Source organism: Paroedura picta, chromosome 14 (genome assembly GCF_049243985.1).
Source record: "Paroedura picta isolate Pp20150507F chromosome 14, Ppicta_v3.0, whole genome shotgun sequence".
Classification (NCBI taxonomy): Eukaryota; Metazoa; Chordata; class Lepidosauria; order Squamata; family Gekkonidae; genus Paroedura; species Paroedura picta.
Window position 1 is genome coordinate 20,176,178 of NC_135382.1, and position 19,595 is coordinate 20,195,772.

Sequence of the window (19,595 nt, forward strand, 5' to 3'; positions counted from 1 at the left end):
CTTCAAATCTACCACTATTCATGAAACTCGGGACATAACTAGATGACATACGTACCCTGGTACAAAGTGGGGATGGCTCTAGTATTTTACTGGAGGAATTCTCTTGCTTTAAAAACGCTGGGAGGCCCTGGCCTTGCTTGTGATTGTGGGGTGTGTGTGAGGAAGCTCCTGTCTCCACGCTGTGCTGTTTTACGCTCCACTTCCATTTCAGGTCAGAGAAACGACATGGGAGAAATGTATGTGCTCCCCTTCTGCACAATGGAGGTGCATTCTCAGAGATGTGATTGCCTTGGCTAGTTTGGCCCTCTGTCTTAGGTCACAGGGTGGCTGTGAAGACAAAATGGAGGAGATGCTGCCCTGAGCTTCCTGAGGCTGGAACGGGAGAGGATGTATGAAATAAATAAAGCAGGCAGATGAATATCTGGATTGGCTGAGAAGCCTTGAATCCTTGTTAAGGCGTTGAAAGAGATAGGATCAAACTTCCTGGTAAATTATAATTAAGGAGTTTCATGCTGGAGTTTCCCTTTTGCTGGTCAGCGGTACCTTCTAGGTCAGCAAGAACATCTCTTGGTAGTCTGAAATGTCCTCCCACTGGTTTCTCTGTGTTGTCATTTTTTAAGTCAGATTTAGGTCCATTTATTCTTTCGCGTGGTGCTGACCTGTGTGGGCAGAAGAGCATTTTTGATGCATGATGGCATGGATTACACTGGAGGATGAGCACACAAATGAGCTCCTGTAGTTGTAGCTGACATTGTTAGGGCCTGTAGCAAGAGGCACTGTCTGAGTGGATATGGAAGGGGGGGGGGGAGGACATCTGGTTGGTTGTAGGGTCTGGAACCCTCAAGGACAGGGGTCATCTGTAAGAAAGTAAAGGCCCAATAAAGGGTTTTCAGTACTCCAGCAGTGGCCAAACCTGCATGCAGTAATGTTCTACATATGTCCTTTGGCCAAACAATGGCTCTTCAGATGTCCATGGATTACAATTCCCATGAGGTCCTGCTAACACAGGCTGGCAGAGGCTCATGGGAATTGTAGTCCACAGACATCTGGAGAGCCACAGTTTGGCCACCCTTGCAATACACAGTGATAATTGTCCATCATGAACCCTAAAAGTGTGGAGAATTCGTGTGGGGCAGTGGTTGCTAAAGCGTTGAATTAGGAATTGGTGCAACCAGGTTCATTTCCCCTCTTGGCCATGGAACATTGCTACACGATCTTTGGCCAGTCCGTCTCTCAGCCTAGCAACCACAGAAGATAAAGTGGAGGAGAAAAGAACGGGGTAAGTTGCTTCGTGTCCCTACTGGGGAGAAGGGCAACGTATAAATGAAGCCGATATATAAGCCCGTTCCTTTCCCCCCAACATAAAAGGGTGTAATTGTTCTTGGGATTGAATTTATAGTCACTCACTTAAAAGGATTAATGGTAAGGTTGGGACAGTTGACAAGGAAGTGCTTCATAAAAACGCCTTTGCTATCTTATCTATGCCTGTATGTTAGCTTGGATGTTTTTTTAATGGATTTGACATAGTTATATAAGGTAACACATTTGTCAATGGGTGTTAGCCAGGACAGCAAAAGAGAAACTCAGGATGCAGAGGCAGTATATTCCCATTTATCAGTTGCTGTGGGCACAAAAGAGGATTCTGTTACCTTCGTGGGTTCTTATGATGTTTTGGTAGCACCTGTCGACTGATTTCTTTAGGAAATAGGATCACGGGCAAGGAAAGAGACCACCATCACCCCCATTTTAATTCAGCAGGTCTTCCCTTGTATTCTGGGGTGTCCACATACCACACTAGGGTTACCAGATGTCGTCTTTTTAGTGGACATGTCCTCTTTTTTTGTGTGTCTGCGCTCTTTTGGGCTCTATTTTTAAAAGTGTTAAAAATGTTCTTTTGGGGGGTTGGAAGTTTAGGAATATTCCTAGTTAGTAGCAATTATCATGGCTTAAACACTAAAGGTAAAGGCATCCCCTGTGCAAGCACCGGGTCATGTCTGACTCTTGGGGTGACTCCCTCTAGCGTTTTCATGGCAGACTCAATACGGGGTAGTTTGCCAGTGCCTTCCCCAGTCAATTAGCGTTTACCCCCCAGCAAGCTGGGTACTCATTTTACCGACCTTGGAAGGATGGAAGGCTGAGTCAACCTTGAGCCGGCTGCTGGGATTGAACTCCCAGCCTCATGGGCAGAGCTTTCAGACGGCTGCCTTACCACTCTGTGCCACAAGAGGCTCATGGCTTAAACAGTAGGGCTGTTGAAAATAAGATTTGTCCTAGTGATCACTTGTTTGAAGTAGCCAGTTGGAAAATACATCCTCTTCTTAAATTATTTTGCTTTTCAAAAATGTTAACCCAGGTCTTACATACCAGAGGTCAAAGAATTTTATGCACGGAATCCCCCACAAGCAAACTTTTCAAGTCAATGCATGTTTCAAAGCAGTTGTCTTCAACTTGTGCTCTGGCAACTTAAAGGGACCCTCCATATTTTATTGCTGGCACTGAGTGTGCACAGAAAGCGAGGCCACCAGGCCTGCCTCTCTTGGCCATGTGCTGAGATGTGCAGCAGACCAACAGCATGAAATTGCTCATGAATTTAAAGAATTCTCTTCTAACACAGACCTATTCAGAGATTTTCCCCATTCCCCAGCAGAAAACTCTCCCACATGTTCTTGCTGAAACTCCCACCACAGTTAGTGCTATTTGTATGCTTGTGTGTGTGTGTGTGTGGGGGGGAGGGTTCCTAATCCTGAGTCACATGGAGGTGATACCCCATGACTTCCTGTCATGTGCTTGCATATCATGCTGGAAAAGTTGAATGCCAATTCTCTTCCCAAGCAAGTGATGTACTGAAATTCCGTAGAAGCTCTGAGTTGTTTGCTGGTGCATTTTTGTCTTGAGGTGGAGGCTGAGGTTGTCTGCTCACAAAACTTTTTTTTTAAGGACTGCATTGTGCTTGGCACCAAAATAAACTTTTTGATATGTAGTAATTTGTGGGCAACAAGACAGCGTGGACTTTTTGTTCCTCTGTGCTGACTTGCTTGTCGTGATTTGTTAAGCACAATGCTTCTCCCGTGGCATTTGAACACTTGCAAAAGACAACAAAATTGCTGTGTGCAGACTTAAGCACTAATTATGCCTGATGGTAAAAGTTAAAGTTCTATTGTGTAAACTTCGGCAAAACTAGGGTGACTGCCAATTACCACCACTGTGAATTATCTCTTTATTTGAATTTTGAATTTGAATTTTGTGTAGTTACCTGTTCTTGCAGTTCATAATACCTTACAACTGCTATCTGGTATTTTTAAATACACTTTATACATAAAATTTCTGCCGGCTGCGTGTATCTGAGGACATAGGCTCCAATCCACAAAAACTTCTGCTGGAGTGACATCTGGTTAGCCTTCTGGATGCTGCAAGACTCTTGTTTTCTTACTTCTTCCCTTCTGGGATTCTTGCAGCCTCATTACCTTCTGTTTCCACAGGAGGGTTAGACTTACTCCTTTCTAGTGGGATCACCCGAGTAGTCCCTGGACTGAATTACCTGTGTGCTTTATCCCTATCACCTGTGGAGGGAAACTAAGCACCATTGGCCATACACACTCCCATGCTATAAGACTTCTGCAGGGTCTTCTGCATAAGGCCAAGAAAGGGACATTTAGACTGCGATAGTGTATTCCTGTGTGCCAAAGTGGGTAGTGAGGGAAGTGTGTCATTTTTTGTTTTGTTTTATAAGCTGCACAAGCTGCCGGTTTATTACCCATCCAGCAACAATCCAGCCCCGCTTGCCCGCAGCTTGCTCTGATTTTTCTTCTGTCTTAAATAAAGGTTAGATTTTGGTTTTGAGCTTTCCATTTCACAGCTTTGCTTTGCTCAGAGACCCAAAGATCTGCCCGAATGAAAGGGATACGTAACATGTCTCCATCCAGGCACCACTCTTTGAATTTGTTTAAGGAATTCTATGGCCTGTCCTAAAGTGAGTTCCTAAGATGGGTGTGGTGCATAAATGGGTGTCCTGTTTTTTCTCTACTAGCCTGAATTAAACCAAGGGCAAAAAGGAGGGGAGGACAATGCACCTGGGGGTTTTAATAGTCAAAGTCAAAAGATGACCTTTGGTTCCTGGCAACCACCCTTCTTCTGCTGTTCTGTCCCTTTTCCTCATTTGACAGACACGGATGCCAGACTCCTTGGATTTCTCAATCTTGCACAAAACAAGATGGCTCAGTGTGGGCAAGGGGAACATTTTGGCAGCTGACTTGTAATTATGACGCTCCGAACTGTGATAGTTCTCGGAGTTGCAGCTGTTTCTCCTTGCAACAGTGATCAGCCCTTGGACAAGGCTTCCACCAGATAAGTAGCTGATGCTAATGACTAGCCTGGGGAAAATTCATTATCAGAGCAAGGGTCCCTTTGTTCCACTTGTTTTGTTTCCAGCGGGTTGCCACAAGATGCCTTTAGAATCAAGCCCCCCAGGCAGGAAGATGCCAGTTCTCCTCTGCTGTGTGTTCCCAGCCCTGGTATTCAGAGGCATACCACCTCTGCTCATGGAGGTTCCACAATAGCATTTGATCAAGAGATCCTCCAAGAAATTTAATGCAGATATTTGCACGTGTTGCCGATTCACAAGGAAATGCACTCAAAACAAGAAGGAGAATGGAATTTCCCATATCCTTTTCCTGATCCTTTTCAGTGAGTATCTAATTTAGTGGCCACTAACATGTATTGTGGGAGTGAAAGATTTGAGTCCAGTAGCACCTTAGGGACCAGAAAGATCTGTTGCCACTGGACTCCAATCTTTCTCTTCCGCTAGAAAACTATCCTAAGGAAATGAAGTTTATTATGTGTGGTAGAACATCGATCACTGTGGAAATTGCAGGCTAATGCACTTTGTTGGCCACCACTGCTCCTTGAATAGATTGTGGTATTGCCTTCTGTGTGGAGCGGCCCTTGGAGAGTGTTCAAAAGTTCTGGCTGAAGGCCCAGGAAAAACAGCATTTGCAGGCCATTCTTGGTGTGTTTGGCTGAGGCTGAAATTTTTCAGGCTCTCCTTAAGGAGCTGGTTCAACAACAAGAACAAAGCCTTTATTGGCGTAACAGAAGGAAAGAATAAACAGAAACAAAGTCTGGTACAAACATTGTCTGAACCAGGTTTGCAAAACAAAACCATTACAGACAATCATCTTCGGTTACAGCAGTTGTAGCGTTCATCCGTCCCAAATTGGCAACTACAACCTGGACTAAGATCAGTGCAATCGTACACATCTTAGTAGGGTCCTTCTCATTCAGTGCTATCCCAATGCAGTGTTTCCTATCTAGATGGACAATGTTAGCCTTGCATAAGGATACTCTTAAAACTGGATGACAACTTTCAAAGTGAGGGCAGTCTCAGATTAAATCAGGGGTAGTCAAACTGCGTCCCTCCAGATGTCTGTGGACTACAATTCCCAGGACCCCCTGCCAGCGAATGCTGGCAGGGGGTCCTGGGAATTGTAGTCCACGGACATCTGGAGGGACGCAGTTTGACTACCCCTGGATTAAATGATCCAGTGTATCTGGAGTGGGGCACCCATACAGACATAGCCCTTTAGAAACAAGGATCTTATTATATCTGCCTTTCATTAAATTAGGAAAGATGTTCATTCTGGGTAGCACAAAAGCTTTTCTTGAAAGACCCCAGGGTTGAGAACCACTACTCTATAGTCTGTTGTTATTCCCCAGTGTTTTGGCGAACACAAACTGGTTATTCGGTAGGGGCCAGGCATATAAGGTTGGCTGTACATTTGAATATAGTTGGAATCTGTAACCTCTCGGAGGAGAATTTCCCACACCTGTGCAACCAATTGTAGAACTTTGGAAAGGCCAGCTAACAGCGCAATTCCAAAGCTGCTTTGATTTGAATTCTTTGCTGCTGGAGGAATTCTTTGCTGAATCTGGAGGAAACAGAAGCAAGGGAGCCTGCCAGAAATTCCAGTCCTTCCCTTCCGTTGCTAGACTTTGTGACGGCCACTCCTCTGTGGTTTTCCTGTACAGGGCTCTTTCCTCTGCCTGGGGTTGCCAGCCTCCAGGTGGGACCTGGCCATCCCCAGGCTACAGAAATCAGGGTCCCTGGAGAAAATGGCTGCTTTGGAGTGTAGACACCAGGGCGTTATACCCCGCTGAGGTCTGTTCCTTCCCTAAACTCCCACCATCCCCATGCCCCACTCCCCAAATCTCCAACCTCAGGTAGCAGCCCTACCTCTGCCCATCTGCACACGGGGCGCTTGCAGCCTGTTAAGCACTGGGCATCCAGATGTGCCCAGCTCGGAACGTGCTGCCTGGGAAACCACTGCTAATTCCTACCAAAGTCAGAAAGGGCTCTCTTTCCCGAAGCTCCATCTGTTTCGTCAAAGCTGCAGAGGCTTTTCCGCAGAGCAGAAATGAGGCTGGATTTGCTGCAGGGCCTGAACTTCTAACCTCTCTCAGAAGGCCCGGATTGGTGCTGTTATTAATGTGTCTGCTGCCCCCCGCCCCCATCCACAACTGCCTTTGCGCCCAGGATGCAAACAAAGGTGCAGCTTCCCCATCTCTGCCCTATTTCTTCTCTCCACATCCCAAGAGTGTTGCTCAGAGGCTGGGACATATCACTGCACTGCCGGTGTACTTTCTGGGGCATGGCTGAAGGCTAGGTGGATGTAATGTTTTATAACCATGGAGTTTGCTTTGGGTGAGAGCAGCTTGGAATGGAGGGGAAGGTCGCCTACTTGTGCAGCGGAAGCTCTATGGGTGATCCAGCCCTGGATTGAGAGTTAGCGGATGGCCAAAGGCCACATTTCACATGACACATTTCTCTCATGCTTGCCTTAACGGTGTTAACAGCTCCTGGGCCCACAGACGGCTTCCAGTTTTTAAGAACTGGAATGTAATGCACCTGTGCGTGTGTCTGCGACAACTGAGTGTTAGCTGCCCAGGGGTAGCCACGTCAGTCTGCCTTGCAAAATACAAGACTCGTGTCCTTTAAAGACTATTGTTGAGATAAAGTGTGCATGCACACAAAAGCTCAAGCCTCGAATAAAACTTTGTTAGACTTAAAGGTGCAACTGGGCTTAAAGGTGCAACTGAGATAAATATTGTGAGTCTTTTAAGTACCCCTGGACATGTTTTATTTAACTGAATGGCAGCCAGTGGGTGGAGGCATCGTTTTAACTACCTCGAAACAGCCAGATAACCCAGCCTACTAGGGTTGCCAGCTCCAGGCCAGGAAATACCTGGAGAGTTTTGGGGTGGAGCCCAAGGAAAGCAGGATTTTGGGAGGGGAGGGACTTCAGTGGGGTATAATGCCATAGAGTCCATGTTCCAAAGTGGCCATTTTTTTCACCCAGTGAAATGATCTCTGTTGCGTGGAGATCAGTTGCCGGAGTGGGAGACCTCCAGCCACCACCTGGAGGTTGGCAATCCTACAGCCTAGTCTGATTGCATCAGAGCTTGGAAGCTAAGCAGAGTCAGCCATGGTCAGTATTTGGACGGAAAACCATGTCAGAAATCCAGGGACGCTGTGCAAAGACAGGCAGCGGCCACCCACCCTTCCTTATCGCTTACTTTGAAAACCCCCCATGATCCTGGGGTGGATAGGAGTCAGTTGCAACTTGAAAGCACCCAAGTATTATTAATTACCAGTGGGTTATGTGGTAATTAAAGGCCTTAAAAGGACCGGTTGCTATGGAGTTTAATTGCCCTGACTCGATTTGCCTGCCAGCGATCTAAAGTGGCATGTTCTCTGTGTGTATTTAAATGTGGTGATAAAAGCCTAAAACAAATACCTCTCCCTTTTAATATTTTACTCTCCTGGGGACTGTCTGGCAAGCAATCTGCGTATAAATTGGAGGAAATGTTAGAGGCTCTTATCGGCCCCCTTATACAAGGAGGGTGTCGACAGAAACCACAATCACATGGATTGTGCCATATGCAAGCAGGCATTGGGGCAGGGGAGGCAGAAGAGCCTCCTCCCTTCCCCCTTTGCTGAAGGGGGGCAAACTTGCAAGAGACCATACCTCTGGTTGTCTGCATGCTAGACAGTGAATTTACTGTGAAAGTGAATCCTGGGCCCATTCTGCACACTTTAGATCAGTGGTCCCCAACCTTTTTATCAGTGGGGACTGGTCAACGCTTTTCCTGAGGCCTGTGGGGGTAGTCTTTTGCCGAGGGACGTTGCAGCCACCTGAGCCCCTGCTCCACTTGCTTTCCTGCCGGCGCCCCTGACTTATGACCACTCGCTGAGGGGCGCTGCCAGCAGCAGCTGCGCAGTGTCATGCCGAGGGGGAGCCCCAGCCATGGCAGCCGCTGGGGAGCACCAAAGGTGAGCCGGCAGCAGAGTGGCAGGGCAGCCACCGAGGCAGCAGCCAGGGAGGAGGACGAGGAGCCACCGTGGCCCGATACTGACTGATCCACTGATCGGTCCCGGTCCCCGGACCGGGGGTTGGGGACAGCTGCTTTAGATAATGTGCTTTCCATGCACTTTAGAAGCAGATTTTCCTGTTCTGCACAGGAAAATCCAGCTGCAAAAGCACATGGAAAGTGCATTATCCAATGTGTGCAGAATAGGTCCTGGTATGGGGAAGGGAAAAAAGCCCAAAGGGATAGAGGATGTGGGACAAGTGGGTCTGAGAAAGAATGAATCAGGAAGCCTCTGAACTCCAGTGGCCATATGAGGAGGAAATCCTTGATACCCCTGCCTTGTTTGACCCTCCAGTGTAGGGGTAGTCAAACTGTGGGCCTCCAGATGTCCATGAACTACAATTCCCATGGGCCCCTGCCAGCATTCGCTGGCAGGGGCTCATGGGAATTGCAGTCCATGGACATATGGAGGGCCGCAGTTTGACTACCCCTGCTCCAGGGCAACTGCCTGGCCACTGTGGGAAACTGCATGCTGGACCACAAGCACAATTGGCCTGATCTAGAGATGGAACAGCTCCATAGAATTTAAGTGGAAGGTGGAGTGTGTGTGGGGGGGGGGGGGTGGAGTGGAAGCAAGAGCTACCTATTGACCTCATCCCTCTCTTGTTGCTCTAATAACACTGAAGTAGACAAACAAACGGTGAAGACTACTGTGTTTTATAACAAACACAATTGTATTGCAACAATGACTGCTGTGCTTTATAATCAATGCAATTACACGACATACGATCCGGCTATTGTCAGAAGAGGAGGCTTCTGCCAGATCAAGAAAAGACTAAAAGTCCGGATTTAGGGTTGGCCACTTTGACGATCATGGGAGCCCGAGGCAGCCAGCACCGCAGCACAGAGGGGAGGGGCAGTGCAGCATGATCGCCAAAGCGGCTGAAGTGCTGGATTCCTTCCCATGGAACATGGAAAAGCAGGGTATAAAAACCAACTTCTCCTTTGTTTCCCCAGATGTTACAGCCCCAGTTCAAGTCCCACAACCTTAACGAAGTCCTGACCAAGCTTTTTCAGATTGTCCCCGGGGAGAACCCGTACGGCTCCCGAGACTCCCAGAAGTGCCGCCGCTGTGCAGTGGTGGGCAACTCTGGCAACTTGAGAGGCTCCGGCTATGGCAGGGAAATCAATGGCCATGACTTCATCATGAGGTAAGTGGCTGCAGTGGTGTTTGTGTATGTGTGTGCCAGTTTGGTGTAGTGGTTAGGAGTGCGGACTTCTAATCTGGCATGCCAGGTTCGATTCTGCGCTCCCCCACATGCAGCCAGCTGGGTGACCTTGGGCTCGCCACAGCACTGAGAAAACTGCTCTGACCGGGCAGTGATATCAGGGCTCTCTCCGCCTCACCTCCCTCACAGGGTGTCTGTTGTGGGGAGAGGAATGGGAAAGCGACTGTAAGCCGCTTTGAGCCTCCTTTGGGTAGGGAAAAGCGGCATATAAGAACCAACTCTTCTTCTTCTGCGTGTGCGATGACAGCCTGTGAACCCAGTTCCCCCACCACTAGGCCAGCTCTCATATCCAAGCATTGCTAGCTTGACAAAAAAATCATGAACATGTTCCTGATTAAATCTTTAAATTGGGTTTCTGGCCTCCTGCTAGAGGGAACTTGATTCCCAGCTTCTCTTTCGCTGCCAAGTGATTGGCTGTTTTGGGTAATCTAGCCATCGACTGAGGAATTATTTAGTTGGATCTAGGCAAATTCTTCTGTGAGGGTAAGGCCCTTCCATCATCAGGATGGAACTTTTCTACCTCCTCTTCCTCTTTTCTTTTTGGGTTTTGTGTGTGTTTGTGTTGGTCTCCTTGAAATGTTGCTCTGAGGAAACCTGACATTCTCTAGAACAGCATGATGTTGAGTTTGGGCCAGGAGGGGGGAAATCAGAAGGAAGTCAGTCTCTCTCTCTCTCTCTCTCTCTCTCTCTCTCTCTCTCTCTCTCTCTCTCTCTCTCTCTCTCTCTCTCTCCCCCCCCCTGCCCCAGTCTAGTAGCACCTTTAAGACCAACAAAGATTTATTCATGGTGTGAGCTTTCGAGTGCAAGCACCCTTCGTCAGACTTCGCCATGAATAAATCTTTGTTGGTCTTAAAGGTGCTACTGGACTCTGATTTTGTTGTGCTACTTCAGACCAACACGGCTACCCACTTGAATCTAAACAAAGTAGCACAATAAAATCAGAGTCCAGTAGCACCTTTAAGACCAACAAAGATTTATTCATGGCGAAGTCTGACAAAGGGTGCTTGCACTCTAAAGCTCACGCCTTGATTAAATCTTTGTTGGTCTTAAAGGTGCTACTGGACTCTGATTAAATAAATCAGGTTACACTTCCCAGGCACTGGCTGCTGTGATCAGCTGTCCGCTTTAAGTTGCAAGACCTCAACAGGGCTTCTGTTCTAGAGTAAATAAGTTGACAGTCCACCATGGGGCTGTCTTGACATTTTCCAGCTGGCCACTTCAAAAGGCCAGAGCCAGCTCCATCACTTAGCAGGTCAGTAAAGCAGCCTCCCCCCTTCCCAGGGCCCTTCTCAAAGGGCCAGCTTACACAAACACACCCACACCAAATTGTACCCAGGATGTAATTTATAACCGTTAAAAGATACAACATGAATCACAAGTTTCTCCCTTTTTAGACACACAGATAAAGAATACCGTTCAGCTTGCAACTTCAAAGCAATCCATAATCACACAACTTGGCATGAGACTGGATCACAAGGCAAACTCCAGGCCCTTATCACATCAGCTGTGCAAGGGCCCATCTTGGGAGCTATCAGAAGGCCTTCCCAACAACCAGGGTGTTCCTCAAAGGCATGAGAAGATTCACCCACATATGTGCAGGCCTGATGGCATGACCCTATAAGGGGGTCATGATGACATAGGGCTATGCTATGGCAAGACGGCTGCAGAAAGGCGCTTTATAAAAGAAAAGGCACTGTGGACAATACCGCTGTGTTCAGGATGTATTTATCTCTTTGCCTAATTTGCCCATTCTTTGCTAAGAAAACCAGAATTCTTCAGTCTAGCTAAATCATGAGCTTTCTTGGTTTGCACAGCTTCTGGTGCAGTGACAGGGCAAAGGCTTTAAATTAGATTGAGAAGGCGGGGAGGTATCCTGCACCGCTAGTCATCTAAGTACTAGGAGTAGATAAAACACAAGTACCTGCTGGGTCTCTTTACTCTGTAGCATTCTTGAAAGGTTCCATGTTGGTTTCTGCTCTCTAGTGGCGGATTCATAAAACACAGTTTGAATGGAAGCATTCAGAACAAGGCTCTTTTCTGGAGAGCTACAGGAATAGAGCCCTGGCCTTGGATGGTCCAGGCTACCTCAGTTTTGTCAGGTCACAGAAGCCAAGCAAGGTCAGCCCAGGTCCATACCTTGATGGGAGGCCACCACGGAAGTCTAGGGACAGGCAGGCCAAACCACTTACATCTGTCTCTTGCCTAGAAACGCCGATGAGATGGCACTTTACAAACACACAGGAGATTCTTATTCACTCCACTGCAGCCCAGGCTGACATTTCTCCACCTGCACAGGAAAAGATTGTTTCTTTGGAAGAGGACAGGGCTCATCTCATCTTGGTCAGAGTGACTTCCACTTTAGGACTCAACCCGTGCAGCTTCTCTTACAGCTGCTTTGCTGAGGGTTTCTGGTTCTTGTTCCGACCCTGCACCAAGGGCCACATGAGGGAGTTTGCCTCCCATTGCAGCCTAGGAGACTTGGTGTCTTATCTTGAGTCCTGAAGCCATCTTGGCGTAGCAGGATTTTGCTGTCCAACAGTAGGGTTAGGGTTGTGCGCTCCAGCCTGCTCCAGCCGCTTCAGCAAGCACCAAAGCCCAAGGCAGCCCAAGGCAGCCAGTGGCGCAGAGGGGAGGGGCACTGGCAGTACGCCAGCCAGTGTCCGCATGCAGGTGCAGAGCTCTGTGCCTGTGTGCAGGCAACGGCCCTTCGCGCCACGGCGCTGGCCGCCTCGGGCTTTGGAGCTCACCAGAGCACACAACCCTAGTAGGGGTCCATGGTTTGGGTTATCCTGACAGGGCCTTTGGCTATATACAATAAATGTTATTGTATTGTATCACCTGCCCCTTTCACATTATAACTAGAAATATTTTACTCTTTAAGAGATGGAAGTTGGGACTTAGAAGAGTGGGGCAACACATAGAATAATGTTATAGGAATCCCTGTTGCTGTTGTTTTTAATTCTATCCAGTGAGTTTATGGCAGCCAAAGGGGCTGCTAAAGCAAGGAGAAGCAAGGGGGTCCTTTTCCTTGGTGGCCAAGGGCACTTTGAATGTCATCTTTCCGAAAAGACCATAGGAGAACAGGATTGGGTAAGATCTCAGCAAAACAGGATAAACTGGATTAGTAGTTGTACTGCCTGCTTTGGATGCTCACTCTATCCATATGCTCTGCTTTGTGTATTTATAACTAAACAGATATTATGCTAGCATTGTAAATCTTTACCACGTGATCTCATCACAAGGAAATAAATCCTGCAGTGGGCTGACCCTGGAACGTCCTACTGACTGGGCTATGGAGATGAACCACAAGCCCTTTTTCTGCAGCAGTGAAACTATCTAGGTAGCTTTGTCTCAACACTCATATTTCCTTCCCCGCAGAATGAACCAGGCCCCCACAGTGGGCTTTGAAGCAGACGTTGGGAGCAGGACAACCCATCACTTCATGTACCCAGAGAGCGCCAAGAATTTGCCAGCCAATGTCAGCTTTGTCCTCGTGCCCTTCAAAGCTCTGGACCTGCTGTGGATTGCGAGCGCCCTGTCGACGGGACAGATCCGATTGTATGTATCCAAAAGGCAGGCTTTTCCCCCGTGTTGCCCTTGGAGGCTGTGCTGATTCTACATGGTTGCGTTCAAAGTCCTTTACTGGGTTTTCCTAGCTAGAGCCTTTGATAATCCTGCTAGATAATAATCTACAGTTTTCGTGCGAGAAAAAGAGGAGAGGGGAGTTAGAGCTATTTCATAGTCTATATCCAAAACCAGAGAGGTGCATCGTGTACAGAAAAGCATGTTTGCGTACATCATGACGTTTGAAACAGGCTTTTGCTAGACAGTGCCAGTTTTATGAAAGCACATGAGCGCAGCATGTCCCGGGACTGGTTCTTGTTGAGAAAATTGCACTTTTGGCCCCATGTCAATCTCTGGAGAATACAGTGGTCTCCAAGGACATAGAGTCCTGGCTATCCTTGATCTAGTGGATGTGTTGATTCAATAGAAGTAAAACTGAAGGGCCTGGACTCTGGAGCCATGGCTCAGTGATAGAGCTTCTGTCTTGGTTGTAGAAAGGCCCAGGTTCAATCTCTGCCATGCCTAGAAGAAGAGGAAGTATTCGTCTTTATACCCACTTTTCATTACCTGAAGAAGTCCCAAAGTGGCTTACAATCACCTTCCCTTCCTCTCCCCACAACAAACAGCTTGTGAGGCTGGTGAGAATGAATGAGCTCTGATAGGACTGCTTGGTCAGAACAGCAGTATCAGGGCTGTGACAAGCCGAAGATCACCCAGCTCACCAGATTAGACACTACCACTCTTATCCACTACATCAAGCTGGCCGTCTAGTTAAAAGGATCACATGATAAGAAAGGTCCCTACCTGAGGCCTTGCAGAGACCCTCCCATCAACATGAGAAACCGGTGGTCTCATTTCAAGAAAAAGCAACTTAACGAAGCTGCCACAAAAGCCGCCTGACTGACTGCAAACTGTGTTTGAGTCTTCACATCATCCTGTACCCTTCCCAAAGGGTCTACCTTCCTGGCAAGTTGATTTAAGCTGCTCCATGTCCTTTTTCATGGGGAATGGTGGGATACAAGAGTTAAAAATAAATGAACTCACAGTTTGCCAGCTATTTTCTCACCATTCTTCTCTGTTGCTTAGATAAAGTTGCAGGTTCCTCCGGGGTTGGGATTTTTCAGTTCTTATTCAGGAGGCTGCCTGGCAGGGGCTTTTCCAGGCAGCCTTGTCTACCCAACAGATTGTCCGAGGAAGCAGGAAATTTGCCATCGAGGTCAAGAGGCACCTGCCCCACGGAATTTGCTTGTTGGTTTGCAGCCCCTTTGAGAGCCTTCAGAGTTTACAAGTGTGCAGAAGATCCAGCCTGGCTCTTATTTATTTCATTAATAATCTGCCTTTCTTCCCTGAGGGGTCCCAAAGTGGCTTACATTATTCTCCTGTCTTGAATTGGGGCCTGGGGACCAAGCCCTACGTGGAAAGGCTGTGAGAGACTTGGGAATGTTCAGCCTGAAGAAGAGGAGGCTGAGAGGAACATAACTGCTCTATTTAAGTATTTGAAAGGTTGTCACTTGAAGGAGGACTGGAAGTGGTTCCTGTTGGCAGCACTGAATAGAACCCTCAGTAATGGTTTTAAACTATGTATAGAACTATAACGGTTAGATATCGGGGGGGGGGATTCACAGTCAGAGTAGTCCAGCAGTGGAATAGGCTGCCTAAGGAGGTGGTGAGCTCCCCCTCACTGACAGTCTTCATGCAGCGGTTGGACAGATATTTATCCTGGATGCTTTCGGCTGATCCTGCACTGATGGCCTATATGGCCCCTTTCAACTCTATGGTTCTCTGATTCTAGATGAAGTCAGGAGCATGTCCTTGGCCCAAGGTCACCCAGGGAGCTTCCATGGCAGAGTGGGGATCTGGGTCTCCCAGATCCTAGCACTCTAACCACACTGGCTCTCCACAGCCCCTTGTGGTTGCTGCTTCCCCGTTTCCCTTTTCCTGAAATTGCACCCCTGTAGTCTCTCTTTCAGGTCAGAATAGTTACTATCTGCAAGAATGCCACACAGTAATGGTGATTAACCAGCCTTAAGGATCTTCAGCAGGGGTTCCACGATGGTTTTTGTTTGTTTGTTTGCTTGTTTTGTTTCATTCTGGACATATTGCTTAAAGGGCTTTTAAAAAGGAGGTGAAAATGGTCCTATTTCTTCTGCCCTGAATGCATAATGACTGCTACACCACCGCACTGCAATTTTGGGCATGGCCCAGCTATCCCCAACCTTCTCTCCAGTGATGGCTGCCTATGTTGCAGTCCCCCATCCACTTTTGTAGGTGTGCTGGAAAGGGCAAAGAGGAGCAGGCCCATGGAGGGGTAGAAGGAAGCCCAGGAAAAGTGGCTGAACATGCCCATTGCTTCCTGGGGGGGGTCCCTCTTTGAGGAGATTCCCCTGTGAGAGTGGTAAGCAAACATCTCTCCCCTTCTTTTTACAGCACCTACGCACCTGTGAAGCCCTTCCTTCGTGTGGACAAGGAGAAGGTAAGGCTGGCTTCCTTGCCACCGATATGTAAAACTGTAAATGTTTCACGGATTATAGATTCCTCTGTTGTTTATACCAGGGGTAGTCAACCTGTGGTCCTCCAGATGTTCATGGATTACAATTCCCATGAGCCCCTGCCAGCAAACGCTGGCAGGGTCTCATGGGAATTGTAGTCCATGGACATCTGGAGGACCACAGGTTTACTACCCCTGGTTTATACAGTCGCTGTAAGCTGTTTAAATGTGCACTGTGGTCCAAATCCTGGCAGCTCCAGTTAAAAGGGTCAGAGGTAGTAGGTGATGTGAAAGACCTCCGGCCACAAAGAACCAAAGGCCAGTCTTGAGTAGGCAGCATTGGCCTTGACGGACTAAGGGCCTAAGTTAGAATGAAGGAGGCTCATGTGTTCACTCTTAAGGGGCGAGGCCATGACTCGGTAGTAGAGCATCTGCTTGGCACACAGAAGGTCACAGATTTAGTTCCCAACATCTCCAGTTCAAAGGATCAAGCAATAGATATTGTGAAAGGCCTTGGCCTGAGACCCTGGAGAGCCACTGCCATTCAGAGTTGGTCGCATTGATGTTGATAAACCAATGACCTGGCCCAATATAAGGCTGTGCATGTGTATGCTTATGTCCACTCAAGCACAGGAAAAGCATTTTCTAGTTCCAGCTCAGCCCCTGGGAGACTTGCAGATAAGATTATGATTCACATCACCTTCCCTCCCCCCATCCCCAGAAGTAAATAAAATACTCAGCAACTGTTCATATGCTCCACACTTAGGCGCAAAGAGATTCCCATCTTGCCGTGTCCTACCTCTGAAGATACCAGCCACAGTTACTGGTGAAACGTCAAGGAGTAAAACTCCTTAAGTGGATGAAAACAGCGAAATAACTGTATTGCCAGTTTTTGTGCTGCTACCATTAAGTTGTGTAGCTCTTTTATAGAGTAACGTGTTTGTTCGTTTTTTGTCTGTACCATCTTTACAGTTTATGATTATGATGGATTTTAAATGTTTATCGACCATTTTGTATTTCATCAATTTAAACAGTTTACTGTACCAACCTGATATTTTACGTGCTGTTTTGTTCTAAATGACCGTGAATAAATATTCATTCATAAAACTAGCAGACCATGTTCACACCACCTGGAAAACCCACAGTTGACTCCTGCCATGAATTCATTCCACTGATAGTTTCATCTACCCACCCTCACACACACATATGTTGGTCAACCATTGTGTTAAATAGGCTTTCTCAGCCAAGATTTCATGAAACCCTGGGGTTTCTTGAGAGCCCTGGAAGGGTTTCCCAAATGGGTGGGAGTTAATTTTTTTAATATATTTGTTAAACCTTTATTGGACGATATGACTATATATGGTTGCGATGACCTACCCCCTCCTCCCCAAATGGCCAACGATGAGGGAGGAAAGGGGAGGGCCCCCAGGTGGGCGTGTCCACAGCTATGCTTTCCAACCGTATGCTGCGGGATCGCTCCACTTCTGGGGTTTCTCAAAGCCTGAAGAATGTTTCAGGGGTTTCTCAGTGGTAAAAACCTTGAGAGAGGGTGTTTTAAAGAGTTACCTCTTTTGTCTATCTTGTGTCTTTAGGTTCAGATCTACAATCCAGCTTTCTTCAAATACATCCATGACCGATGGACTGAACACCATGGACGCTACCCGTCCACGGGAATGCTGGTGCTTTTCTTTGCATTACACGTTTGTGACGAGGTAAGCGTTAAAATACCCCCAAGAAGTACCCGAGAATGGTTTTCTTTGGTTTGAGGCCCTAGGCTGTCCCACAGTACCCACAGCAGGAAGATAACTGAAATGAAAAGTAACAGAAATGAAAAGTAACAAAAAGTAACATGAAAAGTAATGGCTTGTCCTCTTAAGTTATCCTTCTAACAGAAGCATTAAGTAGTTTAGCCAGGCAGGGAGATAAGAAGAATGTTGCTGATCGCGGCCTCTGATGTATCCCAAGCTACAGTCGAAAAGGAGCATTTCTGACTGGTCCCTTAGAGGAAAGATCAGGCATCAAATTAAAGAAGGACTTTGCAAACGAATGCAGATCAATTATGGCAAAATTCCTATGGGGTTTTGCCAGGGAAATAAGTTTTTAATAGATCGTCATTAACATTTCAAATGAGGAAATTGTCCGATATTTTATGGAAACTGGCAGGGCAATTTAGGGGATGTGGTATTTTCCTAGTGAGAGCAGGTAAGGACAACAGTGTTACTCCCTTAATCAAATGGACTGAAGAAGAAGAGTTGCTTTTTATACCCTGCTTTTCACTGCCCAAGGGAGTCAGCGATCAGCGAACTGGGCATCATGTGGAGGAGCAGGGAATCAAACCCGGCTTGCCAGATTAGAAGCCGCAGGGCTGAAAGCAATATCGATCGAGATCTTATAACATCCATCAGAGTATCACATAGAATGGTGCCACCTTACATAGAGATGTCAGTCCACAGTGCAATGTGGCTACAGACTTGTTTAGAAATACCATGAAGTTGGAAGTTAATTTCAACTACAGCCTGTAAAACCAAATAAGCAGGCAAAAGCGGACTTAGTTCCATTAATCAACCTAGATACAGATCTTGTGATGTATGTTGTTGAATGAAAATATGATGTATATTTAAGTACGATGATTCTCCTGTCACACCTGGAATGTGCTTAAGTAATCTCGCTTTCATGCTGTTTATTGCTGCTTGCCCTTGCTTCTTGAGCTCCCTTGCTGCTTTCTCCTCGTTCAACATCACTTATGTCCGGGAGAAAATCCAAGCATCATTGTTGTGGTTGTCAGAGGCATTATAGATCTGGCTACTAAAGAGTGTATGTTTAACTCCGAGGGAATTCTTGCTGACTCGGGTCTTCCTAGAAGGGGGGAACAATAATGCAAGGCAGGCATATTATGGAATCATTGAGTTGGAAGGAACCTCCAGAGTCATCTAGTCCAACTCCCTGCAGAATGCAGGAAATTCATTACCTGCCCACCCACAGGGACCTCCATAAGGGAAGCAGAATATAAATACAAATAAATAAATGCCCAGATGATGGCCTCCCGATCCCAAAGTGGCAATTGGCATTTCCCTGGGCATGCAAGAAAGGGCCAAGCACTGACACAGCCCTTCCTGGCCACCCACTCACAACCTGCCTAAGTTCACAGAATCAGATAAAAACATTTCACATAAGCTTCTAGATTTAAATGGCCAGACTCTAGAGGATTTAGGAGTGACAGCTGACATTGAAGCAAAGATTTCAGATAATTTGACTGAACTCAGTTTAACTGAAGGGCAAATCACTGGTGAGCTAGGTCTGGTAGGAGAAATTCTAAATCAGAAGGAAATCCCATTTAGAATGCCCAGGGAAAGGGGTGTTTGGGAATACCCTTAGCAACCAGTATAATTGATTATAAGATAGTACCACATTCCCAGTCTTATCTTTTAAAATGTCATCTTGGAACATCACAGGCTGGAAACAGAAATCACATGAAGTCCTTAATTTTCTATTTTCAGTCCACATTTTGCTTCTGTAAGGGGCCTGGGTTAAAGTGTGTGGGTGTGGGGGGGGGGGCATGAAGTTGAGGTTTCATAGCTTTTCCCCAACTTCTGTGCTTCAGAGTTGGTCAGGCTCCAATGTGCAGATGGTTGCATTTAGTGACTTCTTCCTCGTGGGGTGGGGAAGCAGGTTTTCGACAATGTGAGGTGCCTGTAAGCTACCCTGAGCAGCTTGGTAGAAGCGTGAGAATGTATCAGAGGCAAATAATTGCAAGGCAATGCCTAATTAAGGAATGGCCATTGTTGGTGAGTATAGGCAAAACCTTGCAAACTAGGAAGTGTGTTTTACTTCAGCGGTAAAACTTCAGCTTTCAAGATGATAGACATGTATTATCACGTCTCATGTACCAA

The 19,595-nt window shown here is 47.0% G+C and overlaps 1 protein-coding gene across 4 annotated transcripts in view; it reads left to right on the forward strand.

Annotated features, from left to right (window-relative positions):
• Nucleotides 1-19,595, forward strand: part of ST3GAL2 (ST3 beta-galactoside alpha-2,3-sialyltransferase 2) — a 51,378-nt gene that overhangs the window by 26,097 nt on the left and 5,686 nt on the right. For all 4 annotated transcript variants that reach the window (XM_077310673.1, XM_077310674.1, XM_077310675.1 and 1 more), the window contains exons 3-6: nucleotides 9,382-9,575; nucleotides 13,032-13,211; nucleotides 15,645-15,690; nucleotides 17,298-17,417. In XM_077310673.1, the coding sequence (XP_077166788.1) occupies nucleotides 9,382-9,575; nucleotides 13,032-13,211; nucleotides 15,645-15,690; nucleotides 17,298-17,417 (540 nt within the window). The remainder of the gene's footprint in view (nucleotides 1-9,381; nucleotides 9,576-13,031; nucleotides 13,212-15,644; nucleotides 15,691-17,297; nucleotides 17,418-19,595) is intronic.